The sequence below is a fragment of the Glycine max genome, chromosome 20 (assembly GCF_000004515.6).
Source record: "Glycine max cultivar Williams 82 chromosome 20, Glycine_max_v4.0, whole genome shotgun sequence".
Taxonomy (NCBI): Eukaryota; Viridiplantae; Streptophyta; class Magnoliopsida; order Fabales; family Fabaceae; genus Glycine; species Glycine max.
Genome location: NC_038256.2, coordinates 5,966,237 through 5,990,906, shown reverse-complemented (window position 1 = coordinate 5,990,906; position 24,670 = coordinate 5,966,237). Strand labels below are relative to the sequence as shown.

General features: G+C 33.0%; 3 protein-coding genes across 3 annotated transcripts; 2 read left to right on the top strand and 1 right to left on the bottom strand.

Annotated features, from left to right (window-relative positions):
* Positions 1-6,478: 6,478 nt before the first annotated feature.
* On the bottom strand, positions 6,479-7,063 carry LOC102662114 (AT-hook motif nuclear-localized protein 19). The gene has a single exon (XM_006606616.1). The coding sequence runs from the start codon at positions 7,061-7,063 to the stop codon at positions 6,479-6,481; it is 585 nt and encodes a 194-aa protein (XP_006606679.1).
* Positions 7,064-10,035: 2,972 nt separating this feature from the next.
* LOC106794191 (uncharacterized) lies at positions 10,036-13,515 on the top strand. The gene is made up of 7 exons (XM_041013591.1): positions 10,036-10,596; positions 10,785-10,941; positions 11,101-11,196; positions 11,658-11,711; positions 12,532-12,635; positions 12,717-12,985; positions 13,357-13,515. Exons 2-6 carry the CDS (start codon positions 10,822-10,824, stop codon positions 12,862-12,864), a joined length of 522 nt encoding a protein of 173 aa, XP_040869525.1. The 5' UTR covers positions 10,036-10,596; positions 10,785-10,821; the 3' UTR covers positions 12,865-12,985; positions 13,357-13,515.
* Positions 13,319-23,809, top strand: LOC102664781 (uncharacterized). Its single transcript, XM_041013512.1, has 8 exons — positions 13,319-13,511; positions 13,603-13,691; positions 13,777-13,894; positions 14,038-14,279; positions 19,277-19,348; positions 19,635-19,739; positions 20,132-23,186; positions 23,616-23,809. Exons 1-7 carry the CDS (start codon positions 13,319-13,321, stop codon positions 20,309-20,311), a joined length of 999 nt encoding a protein of 332 aa, XP_040869446.1. The 3' UTR covers positions 20,312-23,186; positions 23,616-23,809.
* The last annotated feature ends 861 nt before the right edge of the window (positions 23,810-24,670 follow it).

The following is a 24,670-nucleotide window of genomic DNA, read 5'->3' as shown; positions in this document are numbered from 1 at the left end:
ACAACTAGATATACATATCATATAAAACCAAATAAAATTTACTTACACGTAATTCACGTAATTCCATCACTTTGTCATTCAAAGTTCACTTTTCATCCATCAATCACACTTTTCAATCATCAATCACATTACACAAAAATCACATGTTCTGATCAAAACATAATAACACATCAATTTCATAATAAACAATTAGCAAGCGCATGAGACAGTTATGCTAAGACTCAAGCCTATATGCAATGTGGTACCATGTCAGTGAAAAACCACCCTGGGGCGCTCAAAAGTACATAACAAGACACACCACACAATGGGTTTGTCAGGTCACTCTCACTAAGTAAGATCATAGGGAGACCAGTCAGGGTCACGATGTTTTGCAAGAATGCTCCAACCATATGGGATCAGCATAGGCTTAAAGGAGCACTCAAACCTGGTGACCCCCAAGGCCTACACTTCAAAGAGTCCGTCAGGGCCTCTCCCTCCTGATTCAGGTCCAACCCCTAAAATCATTTTAGAACACAGACACTGCTAGTGAATTATACAATACTCACGACCTCACACTCGTGTCTTAAGCACGTACAACATATTGTGCTACAATTTAACACTGGTTCCTAAATAGGAACCTACACTTTCTCTTTAACATTGGTTCCTAAATAAGAAACCTACACTTTCTCTTTAACACTGCGCATTTACACTTTTCTCAAGATAACACTGGTCGGGTTATTGTACAATTCATAGCTTACAACACAAATAATGTCACATCAAGAGTTAATCACACACTTATTCACAACCAAAACTCATTCACAATTTCACATCTCATAATGTCACAATTCACCATCACATGTTTTCACGTATATCACAATTCAACATCTGTTCTACTTTACACTTTTACTCAATCTCAATAACAATATTATAATCTCAAGGCAACATTTCATTCCACAATTCATCACATATTTCATTTATAAGCACTGCTCATGAATTATACAATACCGCGACCTCACACTCATGTTTCAAACATGTTTAACACAATTGCGCTACAATTTAACACTGGTTCCTAACTAGGAACTTACACTTTCTCTTTAACACTGCGCATAAACACTGGTCGGGTTATTGTATAATTCATAGCTCACGATATAATTAATGTAACATCAAGTGTTAACACATCCACTTATTCACAATCGAATATCATGTCCACACTTTAACATCTCATAACATCACTTCAACCATCTCATAACATTCCCAATGGTATTCATAAGGTACAACATACACATGTTCATGAAACTTAACCATAATATTCTCAAACTCCAACACTTAATAATTTTTGGAATCATACTATAACACTCTACAATATTATTTACATAAATTATTAATATAAATAGCTACCTCTATATCTATAAACTAGCATACATCATATTGAATCACAAATTTCAAAGTAAGCTTTCAATGCACAAATTCTAAATAATTATATGAACACTTTGGTCAGTTTCAATTATGATATTTATTTTTTAAATTATATATAAAAACCTAAACAACAAGAAAAAGAGAAAATACAAAATCAATATCTCTCTCTAAATTTCTCCTTACTTTATTTCATCAATTCATATTAATTAGAAAAAGTACTCAATTTATAGGGTTCACGCTCAACACAATAGCATATCAATTTCACAAAAATTGGTCTGTCAAACATATATAATTCACTATAATAATTATAAGGATAAAATGAAAATTGTAAAAACACTCCAAAATTCATTCCAATTGATATCTATAAGGATCCCTACACATGTTTTCACAAATTCTCAATTGTAAATAACTCATCCCTTACCTTTAAGCGGACTCACGTGTCTTCTGACAGTGATAGCCACATCTCTAACGGTTCCCTGAGATTCCTTCAGTTATTCCTCCGACTGTTCCGATAGAATTCCCAAACGTCAGAGAGACGGAGAAGAGATTGAAACCTCCACTTGTACTGTCTTCATGCGATTCCTTTTTCTCCCAACAGGAATATTATCTCGCAAATTGCAACGGTGGAAGTGTGCAAAATTGAATTTAGAAAAACATAACCAAATTTCATGAAAATCCAATGGTTAACGAAACTGGGATCGCAATTTTACTGAAACTGTTTTGGGTTTCTACGGGAAAGGAAAAGGCTACAATGCGAAAGGTATTTCTCTCATTTCAAAGATGATATCAAAATTCCCAACGGTGAGAATTCTCAGAATTGGGCTGCAAACCTAGTTCTCAAATTTCACGACGATCCAACGGTGAACGAGTCCAAGATCGTTGTTTTTCTGAGATAGGTTAGGTGGCCTGCGGGAAAAAGAGAGGGTTTTGGGAGAAGAGAGAAGAAACGAAATTATTGTGAGGCAGAGGAGGCTGAGGAGTCAGTCTGAAAATTGACCTAGCATGTTGCTATTTATAGTTAGGGACATTTACGACCTATTATTTACTCTATTTATTTATTTATTATTTATTATTTTATAAAAACAAATTTTATTTTATTCTCTATCAAATAAATAAATAAAATACTCTTTTTATTTTCTTTCAAATCATTATTTTAATTAATAATTATATCTCCTTATTTATTTATTTATAAAATCTCATCATTTTTTTAAACTTTATTTATTTATAAATAACAATCCTTTTTAATCTAGTTTACGAAAATTGGGATGTTACAGGCAGCACATTGCTCTCGCTCCCGTCTTCGCCGCCCGCGAAGAAGCAGAAGAAGCGGGTCGAGGCCCAAGTCCAGCCCGTTGGAGTCCAGATTCAGTGGCAGTGCAGTCACTGCCAGGTGCAAAACACGCCACAGTGGAGGACCGACGACGACAACTGAGCTTGCGGCACAGTTCGACCCTCACGGCGGAGTGAAGGAGGTCATGATGAAGCTTGCGATTGCGTTAGGAGTGAAAGAGGGTTTACTCTATCAAGAGAATTTAGACAGACGCACGTAAAGTACTTATATACCAATGAGCTTACAAAGTAAAAAAAAAAAATCATTTAAAATATTTGCAATTCAAAGACGGTGCCAATGAAAACCGTCGTGGTCCACTTAAAGAACAAAGGCTGTTTTATAATAACCATCGTTAACTTGTCAAAAAGTTCCTATAAATTTCAAAAATACCACCGTGATATTTACTACATCAGTTTTTTAATAACCGATGTAGATTTGACGATGTTAATTCATGTTTTTGTAGTAGTGACACTTGGACCATTCTTCATAAATGTCATGCTCTAGGATAGTAGAATCTAGTAAGAAAAGTTGCTTATATAGAACTTACCATGTTTGACAAGATCATGCTGAGAGGGGATATGACCAACATGAATGTTTAAAGAAACAGTCTCAGGTGTTGAGTAAGGGTTATGAAAACAAGATTTTTAAACCATTTATTACGTCCATATTAGTAATAATAAAAATAATATATCCTTAAGAGCATGAATACTTTGGAAGCCTATAATCCGAAATTCAGAGCAACATATCGTCTGTGTTTAAAATAAATTTTGGTCTCAAAAATGTTTATTGCTTCAAATAACTATCATAGTTGCATTACATGGATACTACAATCAAGAAAAGCACTTACTTATAAACTGCAATTTCCCATTTACTGTCAATAATATCAAATGAAGCAACTAAAGTTTGAATATGTCAAATCTATTATCATTACTCAAGCATACATAAGGGGTTCAAAGAAACTACATGAAGTAAGCTAGTCCTGGATAGCTGAGCTCAGTGCAATCAAATTTTTAGACACGTATTGGAGCGTACCTATACACAAAGGTTGTTAGTGTAAAAGAAGTGTTAGTGTAACTTTTAAGAAGACTAGGTTTGACTTTGTCAGATATTATATAACATTTAGTGAAATTAGTAATTCATTATGAAAAAGTTATTTACTATAGAGGGACACCATAAGCTTTAAGACTTGTAAGCATTTACACAGTCTTCCATATTAGCACAGGTGGTTTTCTGAAAATAACTAATTAAAGACGAGGAATAAAATTTCTGATAAAAATAGAAACTAATGAAAAAACAAGTCGACTAAATTATCAGATAGTGTGTAAGAAATTTTGGAGTGATTGATTTCTGCTCGATCTAGCCAATAAAAAACATGTATTAAGGTGTATCTCCAGACAACTAAGGCCCCAAAGAAGAATTCAAAGATATAATTAAAACTTCATTTTTATCACAGAAGAGCACATTTGTACTATACATTAGAGCAACAAAATTCTAGTTGTAGGGGATATTTTTTTCATACCTCTCCATTGAAACCTTCCCAAGGTTCTTTGAAATCTTTCTCCTTTAACGCAAGCCAAATAAAAATGTCTTAGGAGTGACAAACTGACCAAGTATCCTAATTCAAGTAACATCATATGCCTATTTTTGACACGAAGCTCCCTATTGCATTTTTTGGATAAAGAAAAACTTAAAATCTTTTTAAGTTTTGAAAATCTTTCTTGAAGTTTATAACCGGCTATATTAAACATACTATTATAATTCTTTTCTAATAAATGAATTAAAATGCAATCTAGTTTGTCTGTCATTCTCATAGGATACCATTATTGCATAATTACTTAGTTTGTTCAGTAAAATTGAGCTGCACATTTACTTACAGCCGTATTCCTTTATTGATTCTACACCATGCATATTCCTCCCATCCATTTGGTAAAGAATCAATGCATTCCTTGGGGAGTATAGTGGTACTGTTCCGCACTTGAGAAATCATTTCAAGACATATAACATTAAAATGTAAAGCATAGATCATAAATTACTTTTAAAATTAAAAAACCTAATAAAAATGTATTTACAGGGTCTAATAAAAAAGAGTAGGTTAATTACACACACGTACTAAATTTGAGTTTTTAATTTAATTAGGGTACACCATATTTCGATAAACCACCGCGATAGTTAAAAACTATCTAATAAGATAGATTATTTAAACCATGAGCTAGAAGATATATACTAGATACATGAGATGCAAGATATGTGTGAGAACTTTCAAATCACTGGTAAGAAAGGTGTCGTATCATAAATTGTCATAAATTTATATTATTTAAGTCAATTTATTTGAACAGAGTTATTAATACAATAAATGTGTCTTGTGGTTTTAATGAAAAAAAAAATCTGAATCCATAATAAATATGGTATATATTAATAAAAGAACTAAAAAAAGTTATAATAAATAAAGATTTAATGAAATGCATGACACTTTTAAACGGAAATGGTGTAAGGATTCGCAAATAGAACAAAAAAGAGGAGAAAATTCATGGACTGTACACAACAGAATAATGAAAGCAACTTGAATTGTGCATGTTTTAGTCAAGTCATCCATAGGCCATTTCGTCAAAACACATGTGACTTAGTTTGTTCTCCTTCGTTTCTTTTCATGTTCAGCAACAGAGTCATTTAATTGAACCCTACCTGAGACAACAGCAGAAGAAAGAAACAATCACAGCGCAATTGTATGCTGTGGAATTCCATAACTACCCATAGACAAACTAAAATTGGCAACACAGACAGAACATGTCCAATGGCAAAACAAGTTGAAACTTGAAACTTCCGTTAACATCCTCACACAGAAACTATAACTTTAACCACCTACACCTCCAAGCACTCAGCGAGAATTCTGAAAACCACCATGGACCAAAAATAAAAAACAATAAACAACCAGACCTTTGATTTTCCACAAACTCACAATTCTCCCAAAGGCATAAAACACATGAAAGTAACTTAAATTAACTAAAAAAAAGAAGAAAAAGGTATCAGACAAATTCATAGACATGGAAACTATAATTTCTACCATCCAATGATTCGTAAGTATAAACACCCATTCAATCTAAATACTCGTTTAATATTTCTTTTTTTTTCTTGTTATCTTTCCTTTCTGTTACAGTATTGATCAATAATTTATCACATTATTACTCCTCCTTCTATATCTTTCTCTTTTAAAATCTATATAAGAAATTAACACCCCTCATTTCCACCAATAACACCAACAAAGTACTCAATAAGAATTCTGAAAACCACCATGCACTGCCGTAGAAGATATTTATTTTCCATGAACTAACAATTCTCACGAAGACACAAATCACATTAATGAAAATTAAATTGATTAAAAAGAGAAGAAATGATTAGTTGAAGAGATTCATTTAATACAGGTAACCGAAGCACGCAAGCCGACACATAACTCTTCACCCAACAAAAAAAATACCATCAACAAATAAAATGCATTGTATAGAACTCTCATCTTATTATGCCCCTATGACACACTATTACAACAACAGACCTGAAATAAAATAAAACAAAAAAAGATTAAAAAAAAAGTAAAAAATGACACATTCAGAGGCATCTATGTTGCATTCAGTTATTTGTTGTTTCCCTGCACCTATGTACTCACTTTCACATCATTTATAACCCACGAACATCGCAACCATCCATGTTGAACAACAGAGAGTTGCCACCCCACTGAAATCACTAGGATTATTGTTATAATTATGCATTGTTGTCATTGTTGTTCACTTCTTTTCCTTCGGGAATAAATTTGCAAATATTTGGTTCTCTGAAGGTGGAGACCATGAGGCTGACATTATCACCGGCAATGACGCTGCCGCCAATAAGTCCGTTGAAGACCTGTCCATGAGATGCGCACAGCTTGATCCCAAAGGAAAACGGAGGGGGAGGGGTGGCTCCTGGGTGAAGGGCGTACTGGTTGTTGTATAAGTAGAAGCCAGTGAGGGAGAACAAGGAGAAGGGTCCAATGAGCAAGGTAGGGACACCTTGTGGTGAGTCACAAACAGTTGCATTTTTTATCATGCCAGATGCATTAAGAATGATGAGGCTAACATGGTCACGACGAGCAACATCAAGGATGGTCTCGATGACATCCATACCTGGAGCAACATTGATGGTGACAAGCTTCACAGAGGGCTCAACTGGTTGGCTTAAGAGGGAGGTAGACTTAGGCTTGTTCTTTGAGCCGCGGGGCCTACCACGTGGATTCTTGGTAGGTGGGGCCATGAGAGGCTGATTGGCAGTGGTGAGTGTTGGTGGTGGAAAGTGTTGGGAGGAGGAATCCATTAGGTGATCCCAAAGTGACAAAGGGTACAAAACTAAAATGTAAAATACTTAGTTGTGATTTGTGAAACTTTGCTTGTGGGGGATTTATAGTGTGATAGCGGGGTGACATCTCTAAAGAGGATGGGGTGTAAAAAATCTAGGGGCGTTGTGAGGAAGGTATCATGTATGGAGGGGCATTATGTGTGGTTTTGAAGGTGGAGTCACTTTTATGCAATAATGCTACAAAAGATTTTAATGGTGAGAGATATTTATGATAAAATAGATAATATAATTTAAGGTTGGTAAAGTCAAATATTTTGACATCATTTATTGAACTTTATGAGTAAACTAATATAGTTTTATTATAAAACAAGTAATATAATAAAATGATGAGAAATAATATTAGTAATTTATCTTTTTCATGTATTATTTAAATATGTCAAAAGTTAGGTTAGACTCGTTAATTATTATTGAGCATGCAAATCAACTAATGTGGGATTAATTAGTCAAACTTTCAAGTTTGAATCCTACTAATGTAACAATGTAATTGTGTTAATGACTTGATTGAAGCTAAATCTTTATCTCATAGTGGACCTCTTCATTACTTTTGTTTTGTTGAGATTCAATTTTCAAGGATTTGATCTTCTATAAAATAATTCTAACTTTTCTGAAATACTTACAATTTAATCATTATTTATTCTTTCTAATATGGTGTATTAGCTTTTCTGTTCAATAGAATTGTCTTTCTAATCAATTGTGTTAGGTTTTTTAATCAATGTTGTTGCCTTTTTTTATCATTTCTGGTTGTGGCTTTAATACTTTGATACACATAGTCCTTGTAGGTTTCTTGAATAATTCTTTTTCATAATTCTCATAAAGATTCTTGGTTAGGAACCATCTAGGAAGCTTGTGAATGGGTTAAAAAAGTTTATCAAAGCTAAAATTGTACGCTTCTAAATCTAGCATTGTATTTCCTAACAAACACATGTAAGGTAAGGAATTCTATTTATTTTTTATGAACCAATTTGTGTTTGAAATTTAAATGATCGACACTCTTATTCTTTTCATAAAAAAGTTTGTCTAACCTAATAATATTGGCCAATTTCACCCCATTAGCCCAAGTAACATGATTTATAAGAAAAAAAATGAAGATTATTGATATAATGCTAAAATTAATTATACATGTAAGCCAAAGTGGCTCACACCCATTGCAAGAATATGAAGGATTAATATCTTCTTCATGATTAGATTCTGGAAGTATATTAAACATTTTCATTTTGTGAGACATACCTGGTAATTATGATTTTCTCATTTTCAATAAGAATTCTGAAAACCATCATGCACTGCCGTAGAAGATATAAGATATTTATTTTTCATGAACTAACAATTCTCAAGAAGAAACTAATCACATTAATGAAAATTAAATTGATAAAAAAAGAGAAGAAATGATTAGTTGAAGAGATTCATTTAATACAGGTTTGTTCTTTGAGCCGCGGGGCCTACCACGTGGATTCTTGGTAGGTGGGGCCATGAGAGGCTGAGAAATCTAGGGCATTGTGAGGAATGTTTCATGTATGGAGGGGCATTATGTGTGGTTTTGAAGGTGGAGTCACTTTTATGCAATAATGCTACAAAAGATTTTAATGGTGAGAGATATTTATTATAAATAGATAATATAATTTAAGGTTGGTAAAGTCAAATATTTTGACATCATTTATTGAACTTTATGAGTAAACTAATATAGTTTTATTATAAAACAAGTAATATAAGAAAATAATGAGAAATAATATTAGTCATTTAACTTTTTCATGTATTATTTAAATATGTCAAAAGTTAGGTTAGACTCATTAATTATTATTGAGCATGCAAATCAATTAATGTGGGATTAATTAGTCTAACTTTCAAGTTTGAATCCTACTAATTTAACAATGTAATTGTGTTAATTACTTGATTGAAGGTAAAACCACTACTACCAAAGTGTGATTCAATATCGTTGAATCTAAGTCGGTTATAAAAAACCAATGTAATAAAGCTTGCGGTGGCATTTTTGAAATTAATACCAACCTTTTATAAAGCTTAACGGCGATTTTTATAAAACCGCCTTTGATACAAATGTTACGAAGGCAGTTTTATAAAAACCGCCTTTGTTTGTAAGCCTATTACTCTGGTTTTTTAAAAAAACCGCTCATTTGTAATTACTTTCACTACAAGAAAAATAACCTATGCCTACGGACGCTTTTTTGCTACAGACATAAATTAGTGTAGGTAAATCTCAAAAATACTTTTACTTACGACTGACTAATGTAGGTAAAATTCAACCACTTGTACCAACCATTATTTGGTGTAGACAAATTCATTAAAACTAAAAAAAATACTTCTACCTACAATTATGTTGTGTAGGTAAAACTCCAAAAAACTTGTGTCTATGGTTGATTAGTGTAGGTAAAACTCAAAAGAATTATTACCTACATAAGCACAGTGTAGGCAAAATTTTAAAAAACTTATACCTACAACAACGTGATGTAAATAAAACTTCACAAAATCTGTGCCTATAATTTGTTGGTGTAGGTATAACCTCAAAAGTGAAGGAGAAGACAGAAAAAGGCGATTTTTAAGGCTTGTTATTTAAGATAATGACCTTAACATTTTGATAATACTACTATTAGTTATTAGTATTAAAAAATAAAAACAATTTAATAAAGTTGCTTAAAAAATATGTTTTCAATATTTCTCATTTTGTTTTACAGAAACTACACTTATCTTTACATGAAGTAAAAATTTAGTTGAATCAGATAAAATTAGTGCAAAAAATTCCAAATATTTAACAAATTAAAATTCAAAATTAATACGTTTAAGCTAAAACAATTCCACTTGAATTGATACAGACTTGAATATTTTTTGTTAAGAATAAATAATTCATACACTAAATAGTGAAATAATTTTACACATCCTTTCAACCGTAATCCTATGATAAATGTGAGGAGTTTTACGCTAACTATTTCAAAAGTCCTATTGTCAATGATTTACTATGAATATGATAGATGATGTTAAAAATAGCACGGCGGATAACAAAAAAAAAAAATAAAAATGGGATGAGTGAGAAGGAGGTTGACCGTTGCCCCACAGTCCTATGCTACCCTTCAGAACATTGATTCACTTTACGCACATGCACATAAAGTATTTGTGAAAATGTCACAATGCCAGAGTGCAACAAGCAAGCGGTGACCATGACAAACACGATTATCAAACCTCTGGTTCCATTCTACACCAATTTCTGTTCCCCTACACCCAAACTTTTATCCAAATTTCACTCCCCAAAGTCCCTGTAATTGAAACATCCAGAAATTGTTCAATAGTATTAAATATTTTCACAAAATAATTACCCCTACAAAATGTGACCAAATTTTAAACTTATAAGAAGTTTTGTTCACCTTCTCTTTATTTCATTCAAAATTGCTGCCCACTTTCAAAACTTAGAACCCTTGCTTCTTCTTATTTTCCTCTCAATCTTCTTTTTTCTCTCTCTCACTCCGTGTTCCTCTTTCTCGCAGTAGGTAAGCAAGTTCACACTCCAAATTCCATTTTGAAACTTCACCAGTTTCAACGCTCGACGCTTTTTTCTCTCTCTCTCTCAATCATTCGCTGTTATGCGAGATTGAAAAAAAAGACAGTGAGTTTTGAGCGCAATGCAACTCTAAATGACGTCGTTTGATTTAATTTCTGTGTTTTGATTGGATTTTAGGGTTTCCAGCCTCGAGGCTGATTCGGATTGGTTGGAGATGGAAAATTCCAATTCGACGCAGTGTGTTCAAGTTGCCGTCAAAGTTTGGCCTCTGATTACGTCGGAGCTTATGCTTGGATGCACCGATTGCATCTCCGTGGTTCCTGGTGAACCTCAGGTGTGTTTTCTATTTGAATCTATGCTTTGTTCGTGTTGCAGTTCAAAACCATTCACAGAACCTAGTCTGAAAAGTTTTTTATTTCCTTTTCTTATTGTTTTATTTCTTTTTCTAATTTGTTGACAATATTCAGGTTGAATTGATTACTGCATTTAACAGACTTGTGCAGGGGCTGCCATCCTAACAGACATTGTATTTTGGGTTTGGGGTGTTATAGTCCCATTCTTACAAATTCCTCACTTAAGACTAAGCCCAGTGAGTATAACTGTAAACCATCTGTAAATTAACTGTTCCTGTTCCTTGGTTTAGAGTCTCCTATTTTGAGTAAATTAATTGTTCCTGTTCCTTGGTTTAGAGTCTCCTTGGTATAAATAATAACCTCCTACTTTAGATGATGCAAATTTGTGCAATTGATATTTCAACTACAATGAATCTTGTTCCGAATCTAGATGTCTGTCCTAAATTTCCCATCTGGCCAACCCACTCAGCACATAGGTCCAATTACTATGAGGGGAAAATTCTAAGGATAATAATCTTATATTAAATACGATCTCTTTATTTTTCAAGATAATCTTAATTATATCCAAACACAGAGATAATTCACTTCTCATTAAGAATAAGACTAAAGAGACTATAAATACCTGTATTAGCTCAAAAGGAACCTAATCTCTCATACATAGCGACATCTTGATTTTTCTCCAACATCCAATTTGAAGGGTTGTGTCAAAAGACTCTCGTTGAAAGACCACCTCACACAACAAGATCATGAGGTACATGATGATGACCTTCGACTAGTTCAAAACTAATTCAATTCCTTGTTGTTATTTTACTCTTCGTATTATCTTAATTAAAATTATCGTTCATACTATGTAAGAAATTGTTGAAAACAATATTTTATCCTCTTTTTTACCATGAATTAGATATTTATCATTCAACCTTAGTTTTAAAGTGCAGTTGTGGTTTTGTCGTGATCCTTGATATCACACACACAAAAAACATTCAGCCGATTTGGCCGCAATTGCAGTTGCCATGTAATTACAATGAATTAAGAAAATCATTAACTTGCGGGTGGCCGCAATTATAGTTGGGCTTGTAGTTTAAAACCATGCTTTCAACCATTTATGTTACAATTTAAGTCAAAAATCCCAAAAAACTAGTTACAGGACTGAGCACTTTGGGAACTTCAGCCATAACACTTCATAAATTTTGTTTTGCATTTATTTATTTTACAATTAAAACTGATGGGTTTTTTATTTATATGTTCTTTTCTCATATTATACAGCTACTATTTTTTCGTCTTCTAATGTGTGATTTTGTTAGTTTAATTAGGTTGTTGCTCTTGTTTCATTTTAGGGGGTGTTTGTTACAAGGAAAACATTTTTGTACTAAAAAAATCATGATTCCTAAAAATCTTGTTCCTGTTCCTGTAAATTAACTGTGATATTGGTGCATTCATTGGCAGCCATTTCCTTGATTTAGAGTCTCCTATTTTGTTCTCTGGAGCTGTGGCTACGTCATTTTTCAATGGGTCATCCACGCCTTTGGTTTTAAATGGTACAATAACTATGTTTCCTTCCTTTCCATTATCAGCCACAAGCTTTGTTCTACAACATTAGCTGTAAGCATATGTTGTTGTTCCCAAACGGGTGGCCATATCCCTTTCTGGAGCTTAATAACAAGTGGGCTCCTATATGGTGGGTGACACACAATATAAAATTGCTCAAGTCTTGCCTTATTCGAATTGCCTTTTACTTATTAAACTACATACAATGCAGGTATTTGTGCTTGGCAGTAATTCATGCCCCTTGCTATGGCGTGTATTATCTTATAGTGCGAGACAAAAATACGATTCTCCCCAGATTGTTCCCTCAAGCATTTTTGTCACAGGAAGTTCCAGAGTATGAAGGAATCCTCAGACTATGAAGCATGTTGAGAAAAGGAAAATGTCGGTGGAATTATACCCAAGGTGGTGGAGACAATATTCAAGAGGGTTCAGACTATGAAGGAATCCTCAGAGTTTTTTATTAGGGTATCTTTTATCGAGGTAAACAATAATGTTTGATGAATTCTCTCTGTAATTGAAATTGAGCTTTTGAAACATGGAAGTTTGAACTGCTATATATTTTTTTTGGTGAATTATTGAACTGCTATATTATGATGAATATTTTGCGTTAAGATTGCTGTTGTTCATTGGGGTATGGATAAAATAAACATTTGTTTGTTTATTTTGGTCTATGGTGTATATGAATCTACATTTAATACGCATATTATGTACTTCTATCTCAAATTGAAAAGCGATTAATTTCCTTAATATTATTACATGTGGACATCCATATATTGATTTTTATGCTTTCGTATGAGATTGAAATGATAATTAATGCCAGTCTGTAATACATTGTTCTGGTCATCATACAGGGGGATTTGTGGGCTCTCATTCGCAAACAAGGGATGTCTTCTTCACATTGTTGAACATAATGGGGTAGCATACGGGGTTAATATTGAAACAAGAGAGCTTTTAAAGGAATTTAAAATCACAAAAAAGTCTATTACTTCTCTGGCTTTCTCGCATGGTGAGTGCTAATTTCATCTATAGCTTAGTCCATCATATTCATTCATCTTATTGCATGACAACTGACACTTGTTTATTTTTTAATTTTCCAGATGAAAAATATTTAGCTATTGTCAGCTCTAGACCACGGGTTATAAGCTGGGAAATTGGGGAAGAGATTTTGAAGTTCCCTAATGATTTGGTAATCTTCATTACTTATTCTGGATATGAATATTTGTCTTTACAAGTTAAAAGCATCATTACATTTTAGTTTTATTCCTCAACAGGGAAATGTAGAGCACATTTCTATATCGAGTGATGCCAAAAATTTAGTTACATCAGATTTTGAGGGTAAACATCTTCAAGTTTGGAAGTGTGATTTAAATTCAGGAAGTCTGTGTAGAGGTCCTACACTTCCCATAAGACATCCTCCATTAGTTTATGTAAAATTTACTCTTTGGCATGATGAGCAGTAGTACTACCACGGTACCACCATCTGAGTATATTTAAGAATTGATTGGTATTTTTTGTACTATCATTTAATGTAGATCAACATGAGGCTGTTGAAGGAGTCCTTCTTGATGAAGATTTGAATGAGCCAACAATGGGAGAGAAACTTGCTAGTCTAAGTGTTCTGGATGGGAACAAATCAAGGAGTGATATAGAGCAAGAATCTTCTATCCCAGCAAAGCCTCCAAGTGCAGACTCTGTACATGTTTTGCTTAAGCAAGCATTAAATGCTGATGATCGCACCCTTCTGCTAGATTGCTTGTTTACACAAAATGAGAAGGTTCTCTTTCTCTCCTATTTCTATTGAAAATTATGTATATTTGAATGGAAATTGTCCGCTTGCTTAGTTTCTTATATGTTATACATGATGTAACTCCTTTTGCAGGTTGTTGTAACTTTTCAAAGGCCATGTTGAGCAGATCTCTAACTTTGTGCAGCATAATAATAAGCTCATGTATATTTAATTAAAAATTATAATCAACAAAGAGTGTAATTAGTAACTATTTTTATTATTATTATATGACATTTACCTACAGAAGACCATAGGTACAAGTAAATTGACTTTTACCTACAGTTAGAGATTATAGGTATAAATTAATATCTTTTACCTACACATTTGAAATAGTAGGTGTTACCTATAGTGATAGTTAAATTTGACTGTAGGTAAAAATATGTCCGTAGGTAAAGCCTATAGTGACAGACTATTAGTTGTCATTGTATACCCCTCAAAGTTGACGCAAAAAAATCTGTAGGACAAAGTCCTTTATACATCTACCTACGGATTTTGGACTTCTAGTGATAGATTTTGACTGTAGGTAAAAGTCATTTTCCTTGTAGTGATTTATTAATTTATGCCTTTTAGTCTTTGATACAAATGTTACGAAGGCAGTTTTATAAAAATCGCCTTTGTTTGTAAGCCTATTACTATGGTTTTTTAAAAAAATCGCTCATTTGTAATTACTTTATTAATTTATGCCTTTCAGTCTTTGGAACTCATACGCACATGCCTTTCCATCTCCCTCTTGTGACACCCTCTACCCCTCACATATATATTAATAAAGGCATAAAAATTCAAATATTAATTAAAAGTATTTTTAAAACATTTTTAAATACAAGCCTTTCAAATGGGTAAAAGGCTCACATTCACTTTCTTATACATCATATTCAAACTTGTCCAAATAAATAATAAAGTCATCTCGACTCAAAGAAGGCCATCTAAGTTTCATACAATTAATATATAACCTATATCCTAATGTCACATCCTATCAGAGCGTGGTGTTCCCGTGTCCTCTAGCATGAGATTCTTCATAGTCATCCACCTATTCATCTGCTCCCCCGAACACAAAATTCAAGATCATCACAAGATCTAAACATAAACAGCAAACCGGGAGTGAGTTATCACATTTCTAACTATTAGAGAGAAACAACACAACATATAGTAGCCAAATACAATTTACTTAGCATATCTCACATTATTTCATCACTTTGTCATTCATCAATCACACTTTTCATCCATCAATCACACCTTTCAATCATCAATCACAATACACAAGAATCACACACTCCGATCAAGACATAATAACACATCAATTTCATAATAAACAATTAGCAAGCATATGCAACAGTTTTGCTAAGACTCAAGCCTATATGCAATGTGGTACCATGTCAGTGAAAAACCTCGTCAGACGCCTAGGAGTACATAACAAGACAAACCACACAATAGTAAGTCAAGTCACTCTCACTAGGTAATATCATAGGGAGATCAGTCAAGGTCACAGTGTTTTGTGAGAATGCTCCAACCATATGGGATCAACATAGGCTTAAAGGAGCACTCAAACCGTGTGACCCCCAAGGCCTACACTCCGAAGAGTCCGTCAGGGCCTCTCTCTCCTGATTCAGGTCCAACCCAGAAAACATTTTAGCACACACACTCTATCTATGAACTGTACAAAACACACGACTCCTTAATTGTTCTCAAAATAATTTTAACTCGTCGCCCTTTAAGGGTCTTATCATTAACTCGTCGCCCTTAAAGGAATTTAACATTAACTCGTCGCCCAAAAAGGGACTTAGCATCAACTCGTCGCCCTAAAAGGGACTTAACATCAACTCGTCGCCCTAAAAGGGACTTAACATCAACTTGTTGCCCTAAAAGGGACTTAGCATTAACTCGTTGCCCTTGAAGGGACTTATGATCGTGTGATTGTACAATTCATAGTTCACAACTCAATGCACATATATATCTCAATCATATACATACTCAATTTATCACATACACTTAATCCCAATCACAATGGTATAATCTCAATTTAACATGTTATCACACCTCATGAATCATATACACTTTACCCATGAACTATGCAATACACACATCTACTCAATTGTTTTCAAAATCATTTTAACTCGTCGGGTTCCCGCAGTGGATCCCATCACAATACTCGTCGCCCTTAAAGGGTTTTACAATTGTGTGATTGCACAGTTCATAATTCACAACTCAATACACACATCTCATCTCAATACACATGTATTTCATCATCCGTCACATGTTCAATTTATCACATACTCACAGTTTGAATCATCATTTCATAACCTCAACATAACAATTTATACAAAAGATTTTATCACAACATGGAATGTAAAACCTCTGAAATAGTTCCTCACAATTATATCAAAATCAATTAATCAAAATCATGGGTTAACACAAAGACATCAAGAGCACTCAAGTTTATCAATCAATTCTCATCGGGACATCAATTGGTACATAGAACAAAATAATATTGTATTTATAATCATAAAGGAAAAATTATAATTCAATAAATATTCCAAAATAAACCCAAATTTAGTTCTCTAAGGATCCCTACACATGTTCATTCTAATCCCCAATTGCGATAAACTCATCCCTTACCTCTGAGCAGACTCACGTGTCTTCAGCCAGCGATAGTAACATCTCTAGCGGTTCCCTGAGATTCCTTCAGTTATTCCTCCGACTGCTCCGATAGAATTCTCAAACGTTAGAGAGACGGAGAAGAGATTGAAACCTCCACTTGTACTGTCTTCATGCGATTCCTTTTTCTCCCTCCACAAATATTATCTTGAAAATCCCAACGGTGGAAGTGTGCGCAACTGAATTTCGAACAACATATCCAAATTTCATGAAAATTCAACGGTTAGCAAAATCGGGATCGTAGTTTTACGGAGACAGTTTTGGGTTTCCGCGGGAAATTAAAATGCTACAATGCGAAGGGTTTTCCTCTAAGCTCAGATATGATTTTGAAATTCCCAATGGTGAGAATGTTCGAAATTGGGTTGCGAACGTGGTACTCAAATTTCATGACGATCCAATTGTGAACGAGTCTGAGATCGTCATTTTTTTGAGACAGGTTTGGTGGGCTGCGAGAAAAAGAAAGAGTTTTGAGAAGAGAAGGGGAAAAACGAAAATGAGACCAAAAAGAGGCAACTGACTTAACATAACTATTTATACCTAGGGTACTCAACCTATTATTTGCTCTATATTTATTTATTTGTTTATTTTATAAAAACAAACTCTATTTTATTTTCTATCAAACAAATAAATGAAATACCCTTTTTATTTTCTCTCAAATCATTATTTTAATTAATAATTATATCTCCTTATTTATTTATTTATAAAATCTCATCATTTTTCTAAAACTCTATAATCCTTTTTAATATAGATTACAAAAATTGGGATGTTACACCTCTCGCCCTTCACCCTACCGTGACCTCCGCAAGCTTACCGTGGACATTCCCTCTATTGCTCTCAACTGCCTCTGGGCATTGTGCAGTAAGTACCAATAACCTAAAATCAAAATCTTTTGTTTAAGCTGGGCATTGTGTGTTTTGTTTTGTTATGTTCCTCACTTATAATGAAACCCTAGTCTATTCTCACCAATCGGAAGTCGCGTGTTACCGCAACCCGAAACAGCACACTGCAGTCTTGTCTAATGGTAATGGCGAGTTTTAGAAACGCTGCAATCAACATCGTTGAAAGGGGAAGGAAGGAAGGCAAGGAAGGAGAGTGGATCGATTCCTCAACAGCACCAGACATTTATAAAAGCTCATTCCCTTCCCCGAAATCGCTCATACTCTTCCAATCTTTTTTTTTTTTTACCTTTCTCTCTCGCTCAATAATACAAAACAAAAAAAAGAAGAAGGTAATAATCATACCAATCAACCGAGATCTATTCATCTGTTTTGTGTTTCGTTGCGTTGTGTTTGGGTTCTGATCTGATTTTGGATTTTGGTTAGATTTTCGCGATGGCATCGAAACAGATCTTGTAGGAACTCAAGGATCTCCAGAAGGATCCTCCTACCTCTTGCAGCGCCGGTATTTTTTTATGCGACGATTTATACAATCCCTGATCTTCTATCGCTGAATGATCGTGTGTAATATTTTGGGAATTTTCGGAAATTTTTTTAGCCATTCATATGTTATAGTTCCGTGTAGGTTAACAATGATCTAAGCATGACTTGGTGACGCTATAGGTGAATCGATTGTGCTGATTTTGTGTTAATAATTAAAATCTGTGTACTTGTATGAGGGACTTATGATGATCGGGTGGTTCTATGTGGATTTCTCAACAAATTATTGTGGACTTCTGTGCTTTTCTTCCTTTTTATTTAAGCTTATATGGTTTATTTTTTGTTGCTTGATAAATGATAATGTTATTGCCAGGATCATGCCTCTGTTACGTGCTGCCTTGCTTGTGCGCTTCATGATCAAATTTGCAATAAAGAATTTGGAATTACTGCAGTTTTGGACTGATAAAGTGTTGCAATTGTACATGTAGTTGTTACCGTCTTAGTGTGATCCAACAATCTGTGTGATCATTAATGTTCTGCACTATTATGACTCTTCTTTCTCATTTTGGATCTCTGCTTATGCTATTCTGTAACCTGATTGGAGGGTGATTGAAACTTATTTCTCTGCTAAGTTACGTAATATCTCTTTTAAGTTTTTCGTATGACCTATATCTTTATTGCTAGAGAGACAATTAATGTTTTAATTCTTATGCGTATTTGGATTGGTTTATCTTGAAGAAGTATATTATTTCGTAGCTTCCTAGTTGTGTTGCTAGTCTTTAAGTTATAAATCTAGTTGGATAAAACTGTTCTCACTAGCTTTATTCTGTGCTTATTTTTTTTTATTAGGACAAAGGAATTTGTCCAGTATAGTTATGTGGCACTGTCATTTAGTAGTTGAAGGACTTTGTGCTTATCCCATAGTTTGTCTGTTTTTTTTTTTCAAAAACATTGCAGGTCCTGTTGCTGAAGACATGTTTCACTGGCCGACAACAATTATGGGTCCTCCAGACAGTCCTTATGCTAGAGGTGTTTTCCTAGTCACTATTCATTTCCCTCCAGATTATCCCTTCAAGCCAACCAAGGTTTTTATTTATTGAGGTGTCTATTTCTGTAATGTTTCTACATTTCCTTTAATTCTGTACCGGTTATTGTTTCTTAAAAAATAATGTCATGATACATTTTTCCCACATATTTGGCTTATTTGGAGGTGTTATGTTCTAACGATCCTTTTAGTAGTGACTGTTGCTTCTTTGAACACTGGAGCTCCTTCAGATGATCTCGAGTATACTCATCGATTATAAATGCCTTTCAGGTTGCATTCAGGACAAATGTATTTCACCCAAATATAAATAGCAATGGAAGCATTTGCCTTGACATATTGAAGGAGCAGTGGAGCCCTGCGCTAACTATTTCGAAGGTGTGTTTCTTGATTATCTCATATCAGCTCTTATTCCTGAAACTTAGATTTGACAATTTCACAGCTTTAATGGCCAACAATATTTTTATTGGGCTCATGATTCTAATACTTGTATTCAATTTTGATTTACAATGTATAAGGCTATAAGTTTTTGAAGTTATGTAATCATGTGTCTCGGTGTAAATCTTGTTAAAGGTCCAAAAAAATCACAATTTATTGGTTCTCAAGTATTGCTACAATCTGTGTATCCATTAAAACTCAAAACTACAATGTCGTATATGTACTCTCACGGTGTCAATTAATGAGCCTATCATGAAGTACTCTCTAGAGTACTGCTCTAAATTTAATTCAACAGCCTAAATTGTTATACATATCACATAATTCCTTTTTAGTGGAAATGGCTTGATGAAGTCAACTGCAAACTATATAGCTGCTGCTTTCAGTGTTGGGTGGGGTTGCAACTTCAGACTTTTATAGGTATGTTTCAATTGCTAACTTTCTTGAATTGCCGCAGAATCCTATATCTTAATTGGCTTGGCTCCATACATTTGGTCATAGAGAACTCCATGTAATTATTACTTGCATTTATTCTGTGTAAAAAGTAGTATCCTGATTCAAATAAGAGAATGCTCCCACACCAAACTACTCAATACTTGAGAAATAGTAGGAGCAATATAATATTATTTCTAAAAAAAGTGGTTGAGACTTAGAGAGAGTTACAGCCGAACATAATCAATTAATTTTTTTTTAAAATATTAATTATCAACAAAATTGATAAATATTTTACATTAATTATATAATGATAAAAAATATTTTTTTTATATAAGAGGACAAAAATTTTAAAACTTATAATTGGACTTAAAAAATGGGAATGACATGAAATTTCAATGGAATGTAAAGTTACTTCTTTCTCAGATTTTTTTTAACTTCTTAATTTTCTTTCCTACTTGACCAGCTGATTTTATGATTTATATATGAAGGAGTTCTTTACATTTCAAATGGGCAGTTTTCACCACTTTCATGTACCGTGGTTGTTATGAGAATTGATATTTGATACCAATAATGTCATCTAAGAACTATTTGAAATTTTAGATGATAGTTTGGTAGATTTTTAATCAAACAACTAATGCAAATCCTTCAGGGGTGTTTGGATAAATTTGAAGAATTTAAAATTTTAAGAATTTGAATTTCTTCGAAATTCTTTCATTTTTATTTGTTTTTGTTAATTTGGTTAAGGTATATATTCAAATTTCTTCATGTTAAAAATTGTGTTTGGATAGAGTAATAATTTTTTTCATTTTTTTATTTTGGATAAAGTAAACAAAATTCTTCCATTTAAAAGTTTGTATTTAAATAAAAAAAATTAAATTTCCATGGTTTATAAATTTTAAAGTGAAGAGAAAAGGGGAGGGGGGAAGACAATAATTATGATTTTCTAAATTTTTTAGAATGATTGACTTTTAATTTCTTTTTATACTTTTTTTACTTTAATTAATTTAAATTTCCTTTTAAAACTATTAAATTATAAATTTCATTTAATAAAATATCTAAAACTAAATTTTAGTCAAAATAATTTTAAATTCCCTTAAAGATTAGTTTCCCCTTTTTTTAAAAATACTTCCAAATTCTAAACACACAATTAATGATTTTTCTAGACTTGGGTCATTGGAATAACTTAAAAATTCAGCCTATTTGATTTTTCAAATAAATTTCCAACTTTTCAATTTATTGAAAAAAAAATTATGTCAAGAAATTCATTAATTCATAAGCTTAATAACTTGTCTGTAATTTTTTTTATAAATATAAACAATTATTTGAAAACTTCAAAATAATTTAACCTAATAATAATAAGAGCAATTTTATGGTACTACTTCAAAACATTTAAGAATTTCAACACTAGTATTATTAATAAACTCTCACTCCACTCTCTTTCTTAGTATCACAGTATATCCAACTTCATTTAACTATTGTTGCAAAAAAATTATCGTATGAAAATTCATAAGAACTCTCTATTAATAATTAATAATTAAAAATATAAAAAAAATGATACTGGTACATACACAAAGACACAGACACTATATCTATGTACCTAGGAGGCATGTCTGAACAGAGAGAGAGCGTTGAAAGTTACATGAGTATGGAAATCTCTATGTCCATTATGGTTTCCATGAGCATGCTTTAATCTTCTCTCTGGTCAAAGTACAAAACGTAAAACAGACACAACACAAGCTGAGTTTTCTTTCCTATTTGAATTTATTTTTGCACTAGCTCTTCTTCTTTTCTATCCTTTTTGATTTGCATTGTTATTGCCTTTTGACTTTGTTTTCCCCAAGAAAATGAATGTCCTTTTGTGGTTGATGCTTTTTTTTTTATGTGTTTGTTTCAGAGGCTTAAAAAAATGAGAACTTTGGGGTAGGCTCAATTGTGGGTATTGACTACTATAGATTCATTTGTGGTCAGCTTCAGTGTTTTGTTGATTTTGGGAGTTATGTGTTTGTTGGGCTAGTTTCTCCTAATATTTACTGAAAATTTGAGGCATTTTTATTTCAGTCATTAGTTTAGATATCTTGCTAGTGTTGACTGTCTTCCCACTTCCCAGTAGATGTAGATGTTTTAATTTTAGAGCATGGATGATATAGAGGGGTGAGGGTTATAGAATGATTCAAATCTTAAAATTAAGCATCTAGCAATTCATTTGAAAAGTTATCAAGCCGATTAGCTGAATGATATATATTTTTTTTTTAATTCTTGAGGTGTAGGTGGAAAAAATTGTTTATTACAGTTTATTTATTTTTCATTCTAGTTAATTCAGCAGCAAAATGACATGGGTTAAACCTAACAGGTATTGTAGAAACAAAATATACCTGCTTTTCATGTCTGATGTACATTCTCTTTTGGAACATTTCATAACAAAAATAATTAGAACTTTGTGATTTCTTTTTTGTTGTATTTACATAAAAGAATTGATTTGCTTGATAAAATTAAATTCTTAATTAGTTGCACAGCATTATTGTTGAGTAATTAATAGTCCAGTGACTGGCTTAGTTGCATATCGATTATGGACACAATGGATTTGATTATTATTCTTTAAGTGCAATCTTGGCTGTTTTAGATTAATCGCATATTGGTAGCCCCCAAGTTTGGTGTATAGATGGGCATGCAAAACATCAAGTAATTAGTGTGTGCCCCCAAGTTTCATTCTACCTTCTATGTTTGCTTAACATATAGTTATGTCTTAAACCTTACTGGATAAGTTTTAATAATATACTCAGCAGAGTGCAATTCTAGTTACATAGGTCTCAGCTTCTGAGGACTAACATAGTTTAAATCCTGGATTGCAGACTAATCTAGTGTTGAGTTATTTTGGTGGATTATTAGGGCCATAGAGACGATGCCTATTGTCACTGAAGATATGGATTCTGCATTCCAAACTGCAGGAGCAAACCCGTATCCTTACAACCATTTTCTTTCAAATTGCTTTATAGTTTGTGTTAGTTTGTTGAATAGGTAGTAGTTATTTTTTAGTTCAGACATTTCATGCTAAAGAAAATAAAATTCGTTTTAATTTCTAATGACAAAGGCACCAAAATGAATAGCTGGTTAACTAGCATTAGCCCATGTCTCATTGGTTATGGAGAAAAAAAAAGAAAGATAGGATATGATATGGAAATAGGTTCTTGTATTCTAATAATGATATATTTTAAAATAGTTGGGAAGCACATAAAAGTCTTGACGTGGAGACTTATTTCTTGAGTTTTATTTTTAAAGATGTCTCTTAGCTCTTCTAGATTTGTGTTTCATCTGTAAATTTTATTTTTAAATGCATCACATTTCTTTTTTCAAGTTTCTGTTTTGTACTTAACTTAATGTTCTTAGAGGCTTAGAAGTTTGGTGTATTGAGAACCAGCGGCTGGTTTCAGTGTCAAATTCAAGCCATGGAAAATTGTATACTGGAAGTGCATACTTAGTCTTTAATGTAAGATATTGCTCACTTTATTTCCCCATTGATCCTTTTAATTTCATGAAGAATTTGATGGCCATATCTCAATTAAAATCCAAAGTTTCAACGATTATCTTCATCATCTTTTCCTCATTTTGCTATCCATTTTTGAAATTGAATCCATTACTTCTGTGGCCACCTTCATCATAATGACATTTTATTAATTTCCTATCAGTATGAGCTTTATTTTCATGTAAATTCTCTTGGCATACATTGATCCAGACCTTTTTACATGTTTGTGGAAACATGTAATCTTTCCAAAAATTGGCCCTCAGTATGACATACATTACTGGTTGGGAAATGAAGCAAAGAAGGTTTGTATCCTTTCTTTTTTAATTGTCTTGCTTGTTGTGATAATAATATATTAGTGTCAATTTTTTGCCTAGTGTAGCCTGGCATTGTGAGTATATATATTCCATAAAATTGATGTCTTTTGCTCACTATGAAAGAGTAGTGATCTGGAAATCAAAATCTTATGCTTTGTTGGCCCGACACTTCCCTTTTTTCGTTTGCACACTTGTCCATTTTCATACTATGGATGACTAATATATTCTATAAATATACCATGATGTTTAATTAATATATTCTATAAGTATGTGGATCCCATGTGGACCAAAGCAAGTACAAACCTCAATGCAAGAGCTTGCTTCAAAAGGACTTGCTTCTAAGGTATTTAATGTGTTAGTAGTTTTTGATGGTAGTACTACTGTACCGAGTGTCATTATTTTTTTTAAAGATAATTGGAGAAGTAGTGTTGTGATGTCTTTGGACTAGGTTGTTATATCTCTAACTTAAACTGGGGAATGCTTACCATAAAATTTATTGCAGATCCTTTTGCCCCTATTAGGAGGACAGATTTTGAGAAGGTACTCACTAGACAAATGAAATGCATCTTTTACATTTTTGGGGATGTAAAGGCTCCAAATACAAA